Source organism: Phalacrocorax aristotelis, chromosome 3, assembly GCF_949628215.1.
Source record: "Phalacrocorax aristotelis chromosome 3, bGulAri2.1, whole genome shotgun sequence".
Taxonomy (NCBI): domain Eukaryota; kingdom Metazoa; phylum Chordata; class Aves; order Suliformes; family Phalacrocoracidae; genus Phalacrocorax; species Phalacrocorax aristotelis.
The window spans coordinates 20,432,155-20,451,087 of NC_134278.1; the positions used below are offsets into that span (position 1 = coordinate 20,432,155).

Here is an 18,933-nt window from a genome sequence, read left to right on the forward strand (position 1 = left end):
TTAAATATATTCTAGTAGGAGTAATTTTAAATTATATCAAAACGGAATAATACTTCAAATCAGTCTCAGTTCCTTTTCAAAATCTGGCCGCATGAAAATTTCTATTCATTAGCTAGCTAGTTAAAAAAAAAATTAGACTTTAGAAGTGATAGTTAATTCAGTTGATTTTTAATTATGTCAGGCATTGTACTGTAAGTTTAAGCATCTATTTCTAGCCATTGATTTCTAGTTTGAGCCTTGTAGATTAAGTTTCAACTAAAAAATAAAAAGTAAAAAGAGGGTAATATTTATTAGGTGGTTCCTGGACAACATTGGACATATCAGTGTATTCAGAAGTGTGTTGCCTAGGCTACTTTTTTCTAAAATCTCGTCTTCCTGAATGTTAAATTTCCTAATGGTAGTATCTCTTAATACTTTGCTACTCATTTTCATATGAATACTTCTTTTTATAACACTCTGACTATATTAAACAATTCCCTTTTTACTGTTGAAATCTTTTGATAATTAGTTTCTACTGTAGTTGGGATTTTTTTTTGTTTTAATCTTTACCTTTTCCCCCTTCAGATTTGTGCTTTTTGTCTTTGAATTTTCCATAATCTGTTTCTGTCCGATGCTGGGATGCCAGAACTCTGTGGTAGCATGATGACTAGAGGAGGAGTAAGCGCCATATTGCTACTTTATATCAGGATATGGATTTCTGTGGATGCCAAAAATCAGTTTTTTTCCTCTAATATAGCTTGTAGCAAGTTCATGTGCAATTTTCTGTCTCCTGTCATCTGACTTTGTTCAGTATGAGTGCCCACAAATATCTGCTACCATTTAATGCCTGTTATCCATGTATGTGTGTATATATATCTGTGTAAAGATTTGAAAATGTCCTGTGTTACAGAGAGATAAAAGGTATAAACCAAATACTTGGCATTAGTACCCCTCATATAACCTCAGACAAGCACAACTGAGTTAGTGAATCTTATTCCTGCCTCAATCATAGTGAAAACAGCTCACATAAAAGAGTAAAATAAATGTTCTATGTCAAATGTGTGTCACTTACCAGGCCATGTCCCACTGAGTGCTGTGTTGACTATGAATAGCAACTTAAGTGTTCTTTTCTATTACACATTTCAGATGTTTAGAAAAATACGAAACTACTTGAGATGCTTACTGTACAGTTGTTGTTAGAACCAACCACAAATCAGAAAAGCAGTTTTCCTCAATGCAAAGTGTAAATACTTTTCAAACTTCAATGTAAGACCAACATTCTGGGGCACACAATCACTTTGTACGAGATCAGTGATCTGGCAGTAAGAAGGGCAACACCTACTCCGGCTCTGTCGTTGCCTTGTCATTAAAGCATACTCTTGTACATATTACTCACAAAACACAGGCTGAACACTGAACCCAGAGTTCATTAGCATTGTTGTTTAATCCACAGAGCACAGTAGAGCAATGTACCACAAGCACTACCCTCATTAAGGGTGGAAAAATTTCTGAAGTCATGATAGTTTTCAAAATTATACATTTTAGATTTTATGAAGACTTAATTTTTTTTTTAAAGTTAATTTTGAAAATGGTTAGTCAAAATGCATGTTTAAAATAAACGAAAAAAATGAGTGAAAACATGAACTGGGCTTTCATCACATCTTCATATGTTGGGCAAAGTGCCATAGTTGACACCAGAGTTTAGAGATGCAGGGTGTAATGTCGATCTTGGCCTTTGTCGCACTTATTGTTAACTTCTACGATCCCAGACAGTAGCTCACTGGAAGATACTTTGTGTTTCTCAACATCCATAGCACATGTGCTTCACAATATTAATGGATCTGGGTTGCAGATCATAAGTAACTGAGATTTGGCTGTAATTAAAAGGAAAAAAAGCAAAACTATCTTAAAAACGCAACTGGTTATGTATTCTGGCATCACTGCCTGCCTCAGGACTTTATTTGCTCATACTTTTGTTTGTATTTTCCCTGCTCTGCTTTATTTCTTAACTTTTTTTTTCGTTAAGGTTTATCTTCTTGCATTGTTTTACATTTCAATTAAGAAAGCCTTAGAGTTGAAAAATTACCTCACAGATTTTTCTGTTACTAGTATCGTGTACTAGGGAACACAATGGCAGAGGAGCTTCCAGATCTGGTATGTCAGGTATTGGTTTTGCTCAGTTCTTTGCTGGCGTTAAGAAGACCTAATTGTGTGTTTCCTTACCTTTATCTCATCTCCTTTATGGAATTCTGTGCTCAAATGTCTCTGAAATTTCTTATTAAAAACTAGCAGGGATGTATTTAATACCAGTTCCCTTCTGTGAACCAAGACTAAAAGAGCATTTCCAAGTAATTGCGTCTAAAATCCTAAACCTCCCTAGGGTGTGTCTGAACGCTGTGTCCCTCCTGCTCAAGACCTTCTTATATAATTTTATAGTCTTGACAAAACCTTTGACAAAAATCTGATTTCCAAGACATTACAGGGAAGTGAAAATGTGCTTTTCTGCAGTTCTGTTTTGTCTGGATTGCATTTGTTACTGTGCTTAAAAATTAAGCATAACTGTTTGCTTTCAGTTATTGAGATTTTTTACTGCCTCTAAGCTTTGAATCTGGGACCCGTCAGAATTTTTATTCAAACTCTGGTATGGCATAGAGTTCAGAAAATTAACCAGATGCTTAAATTAGGCAAACAAATGGGCCTATTAATTTCTGTTTGGTTTAAGCCTAAGATGTTTTTTTTTTTATGCTCTGCTGCTTCTCATGTAAGCTGAACAAAATGCTAAGATTTCAAGTACAAAATTCCAGAGTGAATTACTTCCTTAGTGAAAAACTCGAGATACATGAGGATTTGTGCGTTTAAAAAACAAACAAACAAAAAGCCTTTTCCATAAATTCATTTTGTAATTGAATGTATGTGTTCACACAGCGTATACATATAACCATCGGTATGTTGCTCTATGCAATGTTTTAAGATTCAGTGATTAAAGGAACTTGCCATTTGATATCTTGCAAGAAGTAGTCCAAGGGACCACCTGGATGGGGGGGCAAGAAAACAGGATGGCAGTTAATGAGATATTGATTACTCCTCTGAGTGCAGCTTTGAGGAATCCCTAAAAATGTATCTGTTAAAATTCTGAAGATTTATGTTTCAGGAGTAACCTACTGTTCTTCCAGTTCCTCAGTTTTTCTTCAGACTTTTTTGATAGTAGACTTGACAGGATAGTCCTCAGAGAAGGAGGATACTACAGGCCATGAGAGAAAGTGAGATCCTGTGATCTGTGAGATCTTGAATTTGGGACTCAGCAGGGACTTTTTTCTTTTGTCAGAAGTAAAGCTGCAAAGCCGGAGTTTCTCCCCTGACATCTGCTGGAAGCAGGCATGCCTATGTCTGTTTAACATCCTACTTTCTGCTTTCCAAATTTCGCAAGTATAAAATAGGGTAGATGCTGCTCAGTAGCAGGGTATGTGCTTCAAAAGAGAGGGGGGAACGTGTGATTTAAGTTGGATGGTGGTCTGTGGAGTAAATTTGGAATAAGATAAAAGCAAAATAAATAAGGGGACAGTGTTAGATGGACAACATAGGTACCACTGTAAAGGGGAAATAAATGGAGATTAGAGACAAGGCAAGTGGGAGCTAAATTGTAGGAGGTCTGAAAGGTGAGAAATGAAGAATTCCTCATTATATAGAAAACAATAGTCAGCTGCTAAAAAAAGTTGGAAAGGGATGAACATGTTAGAAATAATGATAGATTACTTCATTAGGCTCCCCTACTTGCTGAAGTTGAATTTTTATAGTGTATCCTGCTCAATCAATCCTAAATATGGACTTGTAAATATTACCACATCTAAGAGAAGTTAGAGAAGAAGATAAATTATAATTTTTTTTAAAAGTTGCAGATGTTTCAAGAACTTGGGAATGTTTGTCACTAAAATATTAGACTAGAATTTTGAATTCACAAAGGAGACAGTTACTACAAATGAGCTATTCCCACAGACTTTTTTTAAAATATGCTTACCTTTTAGTTGGTATTTTATTCAAGGTCTCCAAATAGAGTCCTGACAAGTATCATCTCTTCTTTGGCTCTGTGATTACACAGTATGGAGCAACGTCACTAAGGTCTGCTTTCTACAAAAGTGCAGATTTGCTCTAACAGTCCTTTCAAGTTGAATAGAAGTTTATCTAAGATGCATAAGATACTACACATAGCATTTTATTGCTTCAATTAGATCATGTCATTGCATTAATGAACACAGACACCTGAAGAAAGTTAAACACGTTTGCAGTTGATGCCCTGATGACAGGTGAGTGAGTGCATTCCAGAAGTGAGGTCCGGAAGTGTTTTAGTTATTCTTTTTGGCTTTTAAAATAGTATTTTAAAAAAACCAACCAAACAAATAAAAAACTCAGAAACATTGTCTTGAGGAAAAAAGCCAAGAATTAAGAGAACCTGAAACTCAAAAGAAAAGTGAAAATCTGACACTTTCACATTGAATTCAGGCGACACTTTTGTTATCACATATACTAGGGAATAATTGTGATTCATTAATTGGATAGTGAAATAATAAAACACTGCGTTATGTGCCCAGTTTACTATGTTAAATTTTGATCAGAATTTATTTGACTCTAATCTTGTAAAGCTGAGGGGAACTCAATGAAAGTAAATCTGACATCGAAACAAATACTAGGGGGAAAATATGGTGTGTGTCTTGTATGTGCGCATGCTCTGTGTATTCAGTTAACTTATGACCACTTCTGATAACGTCAATATATTTCATGTGTTCAAAATGAAAATGAGTTTTTGTTGAAGTCTCTGCATTTGTTTGTGTTTTACCTTGGATTTGTAAATCATGATACAGAAAGTAGTACAGAATTTGTTACAAGTAAAAAAAATGAAGGGTATGTAGAGTACTATTTCACTTCTCCTTCCCAACTTGAAACTAGTTTTTCCCTTCAAGTCTCACCATATTGTCAAATTCCCTAGTTTTACTACCAAATCAGTTACAATTTTTCCCCACTGAACAAAAACTGAGGTATTTTAAAAAGGGAGTTTTTCCTATTTATAGTGCCACTTTAGCTATTTTTAGCACTAAAAAAATTAGGCTTGCAGTCTGCCTCAAATGATTTTGCAGGTTAAATAGTTAAGAGCTGGTTTTATTTTCAGTTTTTATTGAGTTGTTTAAAAGGTTGGTGGGAAATGTTAAAATAAAATGCTGCAGAACTGTGGAAAAAATTAGTTATACAGGAGAATTTTAGATGTTCACAAGGAACTAGCTTTGAACAGGTGTCCCTGTTTTCTTGGTCTCAGACTCTTGTTTGCACTCCAAAAGCCCATTAAGCATTTACTGTTTACAATATGTGTTCCTCAGAGTAGAATTCTTTCGTAGCGCAATCTTTTGGGATTATTATAGCTGAAATGCTGACGCTTGCTTGCACAGTAGTTAAAAATTTAGGGCTTTGAAATGTCTTAAGTGTCTATTGGATGAAAAAATTGATCCTTGATATGTGTACATTTGTAATTAAGTGTATCTATGTGGTATGCGAGAATTTAAAGGGTGCCCTGCAGCCTCAGAGAGTCCATCCAGCCCAGTGTTCAGCCTCAGGCAATGGTGATGGAGAGGTTATTTAGCGAGACCACACTAGCTAGGTTCCCACCACTTCTTGCAGTCCATTCACCTCAAATGCTCCCAGTATCCACAGTTTGCTGTTCTTGTGAACAGAAGTGATGATATTCCTCAACTATCGATGCAGGTCTGAGACAATCATAATTTTGTTCTTAGGCACATGTTTCAAATCATTGGAGAAATGTACTCGGATGAATATTGTGTTTTGTTGGCTTTTTTCCCCCTGGTCCAACCATGCAGATGGCCTGTTTGTTACAAACAGCAATAAATTAGCAAGGATATGCTATATCCATGTTGCCATCTTTTGAAAAATCCCATATGAAAATAGTCAAATTCTGTCCCGCCCTAAAAGTAGATATGTGTTTCCTCTAAAATGAATCTGCAGAGATTGCTTTTGCCCACTCCAGCTGTTTCACAAATAAGCTTGTTTCAGCCCTTAATCTTTACGTTAGTACATAGAAAAAACTATTGGCATTGTGTGGCCTCCAGGGGCTGGGCAGGACTTTTCTCTGACAGCTTCCTATGCGCTTTCCTGCCAGGCATTCATACTACTAAAAAGTTCTTCCTAGCTTTACCACCTTACTGGTCTTTGACAGACAAGCCAGTTTTATGTTGCTTTCATGACATGTCACATAGCCATAATATTAATTTTGGGGGTTTTTGAAGCCCTGTTCAAGGAACAGAATGGAATTGGTGTCTGTAGCAGCAGCTGCTCCACGAGCAGTGTTTTGTAGAATGATAGAGGTTATGTGACTTCTGTCCATCTGCTTTGGAAATGAATCCTAGCTTTATACACAGATTCCCTGTGCCCCACTGAATTTCATTAAGAAACCTATATACATGCTGGGGTGTTCTGTTCTTCTACATGTACTGGTCATTGTTTAGAGCGGTTAACTCTGGGTGACAGTAATCTATCATCAGTGTCTGCTTACATGAAATGTGTTACTCCTCCTTACTTTGAAGCTATTTTCCTGTTGGTGTTGAGAAAGAAGGTGAAAACAACTTTCAATACTCATGTATATCTTTAAACTGCACATACTTTTTCAATCATTTCTTATTTGAGTTTTTGGCCATATTTCTTGTCCAAAATGTGTTGTCAATCAACTCTTTTTCATATTAATAAATAGGTTTCAGCTCCTCAGTGACTTTGTACCTAAAACTGTTAAAAAGATTTGTCTGTGTTAGTAAGAAATTACAGTAATCTGCAAATCGTCCAAGCAGATACATAGCTTTATACTTAGTAAAGTGCTTTTTCTGGCATGGTGTGTAGAGTTTAACAGGCACTGTAAACTATGTTACCAAAATACTGCGTTCCTACAGTAATTCAACTGCATATACTCTAGACCTTTTGTTATTGTAGATATGTCACAAAAAACCTCTACAGCTGTAATGCATTGTGCTGACTCAGCACATCTCACATGGGCTTGTTTTAAAACACTTGCAAAAAGTAAAAAAGAACTTCTGAAATGTTTTAAAATAGCCATTGAGTCCTCAAGATATTTCAGCCATCAGTAACAGTAGGATAATTGAAACACTACTGTCAAATATTCGTTGTGCTAATGTGACAGAAACTTAACACTTTTGCCAGAGCTGTCCTATATGTAGACAGTTTGGGTGTAGACACTTGAGCAATATGGGAAGGCATGGACGAAACATAATGAAGTTGAGTTTTGCGTGTTTGCCTTAGAGTATTATATGTGTTTCTGCCATAATATTTAAGTATTCTTGTTTTAAATAATCGAATATTAGTTACATTGTTATTATTTCCTTAATCTGTTGTGTATTCTTTAGATTGTATTTGATGTTTCATAGAATGTCAGAAACCTTTTTAATTAAACCCACCCCTAGAAAAGGTCTTTTCACTCCTCCAAAAGAGAATAACAGAGAATAAAACAGCCTCCCAGGTTTCATTAAAAAAAAAAAACAAAACAAAAACCTACCCGGGAACAAATAAAAAATATATGGGGAGATCTGTTCGTAAGCTGTCTATTATATAGTAGATGTTAAGAAAATATTCTGCGACAGTGCTTTTTTCATCTTAATAAACTGAAGATGGCGTTAAACAGCATTACTACAGTCAAAACAGAGCAGTGCTGTAACTTCCAGCCTAATGGAAATCACCAGACCAGGGGAAGCCAGGGGTCTTGTACCCTGCTATTGTTATAACTGTATTTTAACAGCACTTAGAAGACTAGGGAACATGCCTACATGTGAAAATTCATTTGTCAGTTACACAGGTTGGGTAGACAAAATAGCTGCCGACAAAACGAAGAAGAGTACTGAGGCTTTTTAGGAAACACAGGCTGGGATGGTGAGGAGGAGAGCTGTCCTCTCCATCAGAGAGCTGCTGGAGTTCATAGAGCTCTGTCTGGGGATGGATGATGAGCCAAATAAGAGCTTCTGAGTAAGGGTTAAAGAGCAGACCACTATGGATGACACAGTAATGGGTGTCTAGGCTACCTCACCAGGAAGAACAGTTAGATCATAGAATCATGGAATTCACAGAATACGGGTTAGAAGGGACCTCAAGGATCGTCTGGTCCAACCTTTCCTGGCAAAAGCACAGTCTAGACAAGATGGCCCAGCACCCTGTCCAGATGACTCTTAAAAGCGTCCAGTGTTGGGGAATCCACCCCTTCTCTGGAGAGATTATTCCAATGGCCGAGGGTTCTCATTGTGAAAATTTTTCCTCTTGTGTCCAGTCAGAATCTCCCCAGGAGCAACTTGTACCCATTACCTCGTCTTTTGCATGTGACTCCTTCTCACATGAGGCCTTCTACAGGCAGCTAGAAGTAGCCTTATATTTGCAGGACCTGGTCCTTGTGGGGTATCTGCTGGGAGGTGCAACACAGTAAGGCATAAGCAATCCAGGGAGTTCCTGGAGAGCATCAAAAACAATTTCCTGACCTGAACGACAGAGGAACCAATGGGGAGAGATGCTCTGCTGGACCTCATACTGCTAAAGAAGGAATAGCTATTTGTGGATGGGAAAGTCAAAGGCAGCCTTGACTGCAGTGACCATGAGATGGTGAAGTTCAGGATTCAGAAAGGAGGGAGCAGGGCAAAAACCAAGCTCACAACTCTTGACTTCAGGAGAGCAGACTTTGGCCTCTTCAGGGACCTGCTTGAATAAGTCCCATGTGATAGGGCCCTAGAGGAAAGAGAGGTCCAAGAAAGCTGCTAAATATTCAAGTATCCCCTCTTCCAGGCTCAGGAACAGTCTATCACAACAAAACATGAAACTGAGCGAAAATACAGGATATCTAGTAATATGCTGGATATGCTAGTTAGGGGAGAGGGCAGTGTCCTAAAAAAATCAGGTATACGTCTTTTACCTTTAAAACAGAACTTTTTCTGGAAAGATGAATTATTATTCCTCATATGTCTGGAATAAATACATGTGACAACAGTCAAAATTAACCTTATAATATCGTACATACAGAGTGTAGTTAAGTTGGTTGAACTACAGATTAGAGGTGTTGATTCCCATCTATAATGGGTCATGACCTGGAATCTTACTAATAGTTTTAGTCAGTTTAGTTTGTATCTAGAGTCCGTATAATCAATTTGCACAATTTTGCTTTGCTGTTTTAAGCATTATTAATATGTAAGGCCATGGCCAACCAGACAGAAGTCTGAGCTTTGTTAATGAACTATGGAGGTGTCCCCCTGTTGGTCATCACTTTAAATCATGAATACCTCAACAGGAATTTAGCCGTTATTTCTACAAAATGGGTATTTAGGAGCTCCTACTCAAAATCAGGGCCCTATATCTTGCTTTCCTGTAACAAATTCACTAGCACTCTTTCTGTTAGATTGCGAACCCCTAGGATTCAGACTGTCTTTATGTTCATATGTACATAAATACCTTTTCAATGACGAAATTGATTAGGCCCATAAAGCAAGAATCACAATTCTTTTTCTCGCTATAAACTTGCTTAACTACAGCTGCAGTAGACAAGAAGATGTAGTGAAGTAAATACAAATATTGAGGATGACCCTTTATTATTTTGCTTGCTGCCTTATAATTTTTTTTCAAAAAGACTTTAAGGTTGTCAACACTGGAATATGATAATTTAAGGGGGGAAAAAAGTTAAAAACACTTTAGAGGCAAGTGCTTTTTCTGTGTCACCTCTTTGTTGATATAGTCTTGTATTCATTTGTACAAGAGTTATTTTTCTGAATGTAAAAATAATTTGAGGTCCAGAATAAAGCCCGGGTGTCTCCTGGGTTCTTGTCCAAAATAATTTTTAGCTTCATTTCTCATTCTTCTCAGCAGCCTCTTAGCCAAAAATGCACCTGAAATAAATTCACCTTACTTCAACTTTCAGGTTTTTTACTGTGTCTTGAGATTTTTGAGACACAGCATAACTTACATGAGCTTCCGGCAGCATGGACTTCAATACACTAGGAAATAGCCAGAACATTTTTCATTCAGAAATGTGGCCACTCTGTAGAGCGCTTGGGTAAGGAGTAAGAACTGTAGGTTTCAGGCCTTCCTCAGTCTGATCTCCTTACTCTCAGGACGATGTCCTAATCACTAGATTAGCAGAGTCACCTTTAGAATCATTCTACTGCAAAGAAGGCAGGATACTTGGGTTCCTAATACACAAATTTTTCTGATGGGCTACACTGAGGCTGCAGAATGTTCTGCTGAGTTACTGAATGTTCGGGTGTATTTTCTGTTTGGCAGTGTATGAGAACATTCAGTCTAGGAAGATTTTTCTAGTTACAGAAATAAATTGTTGTCACTTCTATAATTATGGCGAAACAGTAGTTAATGCTTGCTTTGTCCAATACATTGTGGCTGCCTGCAGTTCACATCTATGAAAGCATTTGCATGTGGCTTTATTCTTCTTTAGTCTATAATGGAGAACTTTGAATTGTTCATTTGTAAATGCTCAGTACATTAATAAATGATGGTGTTAACTATCTTTTCAGCACAAAGCACAGGTAATAGAGTCCCTTCATGTGTGCATTTGAGTTAATATTTTAAATTCTCTTGTTTCTACTAGGAAAATGTTCTCTGTAGGGTTTAATTTTTTTTACCAAAAACGACTAGCTAGAAGTTAGTTTGGAACATCAGGAGTCAGATGATAACAAAATAGGGTAAAAAGCAACAAATACAATTGTTTGTCTGCTGTTTATAGATTATCTAAAGAGCAACCATGAAGTTGACAATGAGTTTCTGAGTGGGAGCTGTGAATGTGACAATTATTCTGTTTCTGAAAACTGTAAGCAATTTTACACATGCACACACACCCCCACCCCTGGTATTTCATGTTTAACATTCAGTCATGACTCCAGAATACAGCAGAATATGTTACGAAGAGTGATTTGAGTAACCTTCGCTTAGATTATAAAATCTGAATGATCACTACAACCACACCCATAAAACAAGGAACTTTCATAAAAGACAAATTAAATAGAAGGAAAATGGGCATCTCACAAGGACAGACTGAATATGGAGAGACCTTTTCATTCCAAGGTATGTCAGCTGGGTTATAATTGGCTCTAATTAGCACAGTGTATTCAGCTATAAAAATTCTTTACCTTGAAGCTCAGTGACACACAAAGATGTGAAATTTCTTTCTACCTTTGAAAACATCAAAGAAAGTGCTTCCAATCTATCTTTTACAACTGAAAGTTCAGCAATCAGTGCAGGAAAGGGACAAATACAACAACAGGCATAAAAAATATTGATCTCTAGCTAGAGGAACTCTGAAAGAGTTAATTGGTCAAACCAGATTTCATTGTCAATAATTCAAAATATATCTACATATATCAAACTAAATGCAGGTTATACTTTCAGCCATATGTAAGAAAAATGATGGACTTAAATAAATGTGATCAAAATCAACTTGGAAGATTTCTTAGTTATCCATTCAGTTGTGTGATGATCCTGATATCTTTTAATTTCACTTTGGAAAAGTGGATCGTGGAAGGTTAGGTGTGGTTGCATGCAGGTTATAGTGCATTAATTTCTTCTATCCTGTTAGATGTGTTCGTAAAATGTTTTCATCTCTTTGAAGGATCTAATTGAGATATCTGTGTAGCAGAACTATATGAAATTCTGAAATACCTGTGCCAGTTGGTTACTTCTCATTATTATGGGCAAAATGATAGTTGAATGTATAATTGAAACTGCTTCGTAATTTTTATGATCAACACTCATTTTCAGTTGCTTGTAAGTTTTCCCAAGTTGTACCATACAACTTTAACAAGAAACACTTCTGAAAAAAAGATTGGCAATACTCAGACAAAACAGCCTAATTTAAAGCAAATCATGGAATCATTCTAGTTCTATGTCCTTGTTAAAACACATTTAAAAACACAATGGTAGCTTAATGTGCTAAATGAAGTGATTTTGTCCTAATACAAGAGAGTTCATTACAAATGAACTTTTATAAGTAGTTAATTTCCATGGACTGACAACGTAATAAGGATGCAGGTCATGGTCCAGCAGAAGATAGATGCAGAAGCTAGTTCTTTTTTTTTGATCTGCTCTGTTGCCTTAGGGAAAAGTTCAGTGGTTGAGAATTCAGTGGTTGAGGAGTCAGCCAACACACCCTTTTAGTTAGAGTTCCAGCTTTTTCCATCTACTTGGCGTTAATTTTCTTTGCATAGTTCTGTTTTTCTCTGCTGTCTGGGTTCTCTGTAACAGCAAACAGGTGCAGTCATCTGCCTGTATATCTAACGCTTGTTTTACTAAAAGTGCAGAGTAAAAAGCAGTGAAACTGTTCACAGAAGCAGCAAGAGGATTTTGACAGGAAGGTATGAGCTGAGAATGACTGAGGTGGTGTTTCACTTACGGTACGAAAAAATGACAGTCACTTCTTTCTGTTACCTGCAACTTCCTGTTTTGTTTTCCTTGTGTTTTGTACCATAAGACTAGATGGAGTTCTGTAGCTTCGAAGCGGGGTCAGGCAGGTCATATACACTGTCCTAGGAAAGTAGGAGTAATGTAAAATTGGGGACAAAATAGGGGCAAGCGTAGTGTGCAGCACTGGGTTAGGAAGGTAGTTAGTGGCTGCCTAATGTTGCCTCACTTGCCCAAGGCCACATCTACACATGCAACCTTCTTTATCTCTTTAATCCAGATTCTGAACCGAGTCATGCAAAAAGCTAAACTGACTAGAAAACTTATGTCTGGTGATGGGCTCTTGAAAATCTCAAGAGGTGCTTCTTCATATATGCTGTCAGGATGAGAACAGCATATCAGATGCCTTTGAATAACTTAAGTTTTTGTCTAGAGAAGGGGAGAAGTTTCTCCATGTGGCTATCGATACTGAAGTTGTGATCTCTGCCTTCAGCTACGTTGTGTCACTATAAGATGATTGGGAGGTTGCACAACTTTAAAAGAAAGTGTTGGGTAAGGAAGCCTATTCTCATCAAATGATAAGTAGTATTCTTTTAACCTTACTGTTATTTCCAGCAAATTTATTAGGCTTATAGTGCATATACTTCGCTGTGCTGCCCATACTGACTGGCTTGAGTATGCTGCTTCTCATAGGCAGAACTAGAGATGAAGACTGATTTCTTGTATTACTTCATGTATAGCATGAAACGGGTGAATCATGGGTTAAAAGTATAAGTTGATAGAGTCATGATGACAGCTGCTGAACTGGAAGAAGTTTGCATCAAAGCTCTGGGGCTTAAGATTTTTGGTGCATCCTCAAAAAGGATGCACGATGTTACATGTGAAGAACTTCAAGGTTTCAAGCGAAAGGACTCGAAAGTGAGTGTATGTCAAGGTCTCTGGCATTTTCTGTGTATGTATGCAGAATGACTGCTACAGTGACATAATCACTGCTTGTTTTGCATGATCGCAGTATGATTCAATAGCAGAATGGATGACAAACAAAGTAAGGATTTTGAGAAGCTGTCATACAGTTAGGCTAGCATCTAGGAAAACTGGATGGCATTCCTTTTTTTGACACCTTTGGACGGGATGTCAAAGAGCACTCAAAAGAAAAAGAAAAGGGTACATACATTAGCACTGACTAAAAGATTCCATAAGCAAGCCTAAGTTTACTATCACATAGCTTTTAAGTAACTGATGCTGCAATAATGTTCACCTGGGATATGTAAAAATTGCTAGATTGCCATTAACTAGCAGATTTTTGCACTTAAAATATGACATGGATTTCAGCTGAAGGAAACCATAAGGATAATGGTTTAATACATTTTGGAATAGATTAGATCCACAGAGTTAAAATGGCTTCCTAGTGCAAATTCTGATTGGTTTTAATGTTAGGTTGTGGGTTTTTTTGTTTTCTGTTTTACAGTGTTATGTGGGAACCAATGGGAGATGGTAAAAAGATTATTTCGCTGGCTGATAATAACATATTATTGTGGGATTTGCAAGAGAGTTCAGCCAAAGCCATGGTAAGAAATCTGTTTTAACAAATCATTATATACTTGAATATAGTACAAACAACAACATTCCCTAGCCTAGAATTTGCTAATCTTTTAACTGCTCAGAAATACCTTGTTGCCTTTAATGTGGGTGGGGGAAATGAATACCAATTCTCTTGAATACGAATGTTTGAGTATGCAACTTAGTACTTTTGTGTCTGTTGCTAGTGGTTAAATATTTTCCTTTTCCTAGAGTTGCCCTTACTTTCCTACTGGTTTTACAGTGAATAATCTAAACTAAAGCAATGCTAATTTGATAAATGTGTATGAGAGAAAAACTGGTGATCGGTAAAGCCAAAGATTATTGAATTCAGTTAATAATATATTAGCTATGTTGGTTTATGCCATGCAGATCTTTATGTAATTTACAAGCCTTGTTGTATGTATAAGTGTAACATAAATTTCTCTATTTACTGTGCACTGCTTTGAGTTCTCAGTGATAATTTAATTTAGTACCATACTGTCTATTCAGATTATTTCACTCATTGTTAAAACCATCTTATTCAGGAACATATATGAAAAGGTGTCACTGGCCTAGATTTCTGTCTCATTATGCCACTTCTTATAGATAAACAAAAAAGTCCACTTATTTATGTGTAATGACATAGATTGTATGTAGAAAACTTCGAATGTTTCTGTATAGAGTCATTCAGGGCAGTGTCTGCCCTTAAAAATGGGAACAGATTATGTCAAGGATGTTATTATTCAGTTGATCTGTTGTCACTTCTTGAATTAACTCTTTAGTTGAATTGTTCAGGGTTAGTGTCATTTCTTGGATGCTACAAAATCCGATTTTCAACTGGCAGTTGCTTAAAGGATCGAGACATTATGTCCATATCCATAGATACTTCCCTGTTTTACTGTCTGATTGTACAAATAGATAAAGTCTTGAGTTACTATTTTGCTAGATTTTGCATAGCATCAATGTAATGCAACATAAAGGATTAAACTATGTTCGTAATTAAGCCCTTTGGGTTCCAGCACTAGATGAGGAAACTTCAGCTGTTTTTTCACCTGGAACTTCAGTGTTATATTACCTTCCAAGGCTGCTTCTACTGTTATTGCTTGTTTTTATCAAATTGTTCAGAGTTTCAAAGGCTAGCCTCCAGGAGCTTGTCTGTAGCATTGTATTCACTGGATTTGCATTACTCCCACAGTAGTCAATATTTCTTTCCTAATGCCTGCATAACACAGAATTTTTTGAATGCCGCCTTTAAACCTGTTGAAAAACTCCTTTTGGGGGTGGTGCTGCTTCTGTGCTATAGCCTTTCATGTCTCTTGGAAGTGCTGGGACTGCTAAACTGCTTGGCATTTTCCCTTTCTCTTTTCTCTTTTTGGGCAGCTCTGTCTTCTCTTGCTGAAGTTCTTTTGAATGTTCATTAGTTTTTTCACTGTCCCAACCACTTTCTCATAACTGTCTCAAATTTCTTCCTAATCTCTCTGAAATATGATTTCCTTTGGGATGCTGTCTAGTGTGTTACCAGTCTCTGTAAACGTATGTGGGAATCTTGTAATGAATACCAAATTTTTTTTTTCCTCGTTTTATTTTGCTTGGGATTTATTTACTAAAATTTTGCATTTTTGGCTTCCTTTTACTGTTCCTCTCCTCAGAACTAACCTCCTCACTCTGTCATACAAATATTTGTGGTGGTAACTATGATGTCCATTTTCTTTTCCTTCCATTGCTAGAACTGGGATCTGCTTAGTTTTGGAGAGGACTAGACTCTTCACCAAACTATGTAATTTCAGCATGATTTTGGAAATTAGTATTTCTGTCCTCAAAGCAATATTCAGCTTGCTGATCCCTTCAGTATTTCAATTAGTGTTCCTTACCTTGAATATCTTTTATTCTGTTACTTGTAAAATATGCCTGTACTGCATCAAATATTGATGGCAAAATAAGGATTCCAGAAGGCAAAGTGAGTGATAAAGGACCTAAGGGGATTTAACCTGTGACATTTGTTATATGCTTATAATTGATAAAAGGAAACAAGAAAAACCCAAAGTGAAATTCTGCATCAAAAAGCTACTTCATCTAATGAAGCTAAGACTGTGAAAGTAGATATATCAATCCTTGACTGACATTTTCAGATAGGAGCATTTTGAAATGTCTGTTCAAAACCTTAGTTTGCAGAAGTTAGGAATGTCATTTAGATTTTACAGTCAGGCTCTCAGGAGATCTGATATAGAATTTGACTGATTCTCTATATTTCTATCTAAAATAATGCAGTATTGCATGTGAGTGCACTGTAAATTAGAATTGCTTGTGATTAAAATTTTACCTGGAAATACAGTTTACCATTATCAGTCTTCCGCCCCAGCAATTTTCAGTTACTCTTAGACAATATTTACTTCATCACTGAGTCAGTGACTACTTTTAAAGTGAAGTTTAATAGTGAAAGTCCATGGAAACTTGACTCCCAGAAAACAGAGAGCATTGGTAAGCAATAAATATGTTTTCCATTTGGTTGTCACCATGTACAAGGAGTGTTTGTAGGTCAGTAAGCTGTTGATGAAATAATGATTTCTTTCAGTGTATATCCTGTTTATAGGGGATTGTTGAATGCAAAATATGTCATAACCCTAGAAAGCACATGATTTGTATTTTAATGCTTTTTTGGTGAGAGTGTAAAAACACACTTTTCTGAGATATTAATAAAAAGAGCTTTTTTGGCTTTGAAAACAGATACAGAACAGCCTACAGCAGAAAAAGTGAACCCTTATCAGCATTAAAAAGGGGGCATGTGTTTAAAAAAACAGAAAAAGGAAGATTTCATTGAAACTGTTCACCGTTTCTTTGGTGGTTATAGCTAATTATACAAGGCATCAGTTCGTGCTGTGTGGAAATTCTTGCCAGGAACTCCACATTTGCTTTATATGTAGATACACAGGAAGATTATTTAAATGATAAGAAACATTGTGTTTAATATTCATTAGGATAAAAGGATGTCCATTTTTGGCATGTCTTAGCCACCTGATGTCTAATCACCTAATATGTTGTTTGGTTCTAGCAGACAGTGACAAAGCAGTAAGTAGCTGGTAAACTTATATATTCTGTAGGGATGGTTGAGGGGAAAGTCTATAAAATATTCCTGCTGTTATAGACTTATAAGTGAAATAACCATGTATATGTATGTGTGTGCATTATTTTAACTGAATAAAGCAATAGCCTAGGATTAAGATAACAAATATGTCAGTGTGTTTGAATTTTTTCCCTCTTTGTCAAAAACATGATGGTATTCAAGTTGAATGACATCATCATTAACTAAAAGTAAGATCTGGTCCACTGTATTTGTATCAGGTAATAGATGTAAGGAGGTATTCATTGCACTGCTGCAGCACTGGTCTTCCTGTTTTAAGAACACATTTCAATTGCTTCCTTTTTGGGTAAGTATGTATTATAGGCAATATTAATTTTAATAGCAAGAGGTAAAGCCAATGCTACTCTTCATGGAATTTTCATGCTTGTGAAAAAGTTAATCTAAAACTGAAGTGGTGTATTGGTGAAAAACTGAAGATATATGTGTCTTTAAAATTTTGCATAGGCCACAATTTCTGCTTGCCTACAGTGATCAAAACTTCAGTCTTTCTTACTGGGTGCACCTCCTCTATCTGCCTGGGAGTTACAAGTTGAATTGTTTAATTAGAATTACCCTGAAGAATTTTAGGGTTCCTGATATTTTTCAGGGTGTCATTGTAGTAACATTACTGGTGTGTTCTTTCTCTGAATTAGGAAACATTCACTAACCATGACTTACTATACAGTTCTGTGGGGTTTTGGGGTTTTTTTGTGTGTGTGTTCCTCCCTCTCCCCCCTTCAATGTTTTTTGCAAACTTGTTTCTTTATTACAGTATTCAATATAGGAATATTTGCCTGTATTTGCATTAAGACAAGCTTCTCCTTTCCTTTTGATCACTCCCTTTATTATTGTTTTGCGGACATTACCTTCTGGGGTGAAACTAATCTTATGCTCGCTGCATCATTACCTTTTGCAATTAAATTAGCTATCCTTTGCAATTTATAATCATTAGCTGAACCCAAGAGAAGCCCAACCAATCCACAAGGCCTTGGCAGATTCTGCTGAAAAGATGACAGTTATTATTTCTGTATACAGACTTTAGGTCAGATGGCACCAAATCACTAGAACTCTTCCTTGGGTAAATGCAGTATGTTTGGAATGGCAGATGAGCGCAACAGAATGAAATGGAAATGTTAAAGTATAGATATTTTTCTGCTTGCCTTATGTTTTCACAAAGGGGAGGGATAGAGGTGTGGTTTTGGTAACTTCCGTAACTTTTATGGTTTTATTTAATCCAGTTATCCAAATGATTAACTAGATTCCTTTTAGAGTTCTTGTGCCTTCTGGATTCTTCAGTAGCATTTAATGTATAGGTGATCTTAATTCAGAACAACAGAAAATATCTTGCAGTGGCATTCCAGGCAAGAAGGAAGATCTTGTGGGGAAGATTTCACAGTCTATCTAGATTAAAAAAAAAAAGTATCCAAATGTAGGAGGACCTTAAGAATATCACGAGATGCTTTCTTGGCAAGATGGCTGCTGTTCTTCAAGGCAGAAAATACATTTTGGATTTTAGTGGAGGACTTCGTAGAGTGCCCTATAATTACTGTAACTAGACTAAACATAGATTAATTAAAGGAGGAAAAAAAACCCCAAAGAAAAATGAAAGAAATTACTGGATCAGAACGACGATAGAAGACCAGTTTTTAAAGACTTGGCATTGGCATCAGTTTTGTTTAATGGTCTCTTTAACGATAGCATAGAAGTAGGAGTGAAATGATTAAAATTGCTGATGGCAGAAACTTGCAACACATCAACAGTGTATAGGAGTAACAATATCTTTCACAAGACGATCTAGCTGCTCTTGATGTTTGGTGTAATTTTTGTGGAATAAA

At 36.4% G+C, this 18,933-nt stretch overlaps 1 protein-coding gene across 3 annotated transcripts in view; it reads left to right on the plus strand.

Annotated features, from left to right (window-relative positions):
- EIPR1 (EARP complex and GARP complex interacting protein 1) overlaps positions 1-18,933 on the plus strand; it is a 145,943-nt gene that overhangs the window by 50,459 nt on the left and 76,551 nt on the right. For all 3 annotated transcript variants that reach the window (XM_075086893.1, XM_075086890.1, XM_075086891.1), the window contains exon 5: positions 13,889-13,988. In XM_075086893.1, the coding sequence (XP_074942994.1) occupies positions 13,889-13,988 (100 nt within the window). The remainder of the gene's footprint in view (positions 1-13,888; positions 13,989-18,933) is intronic.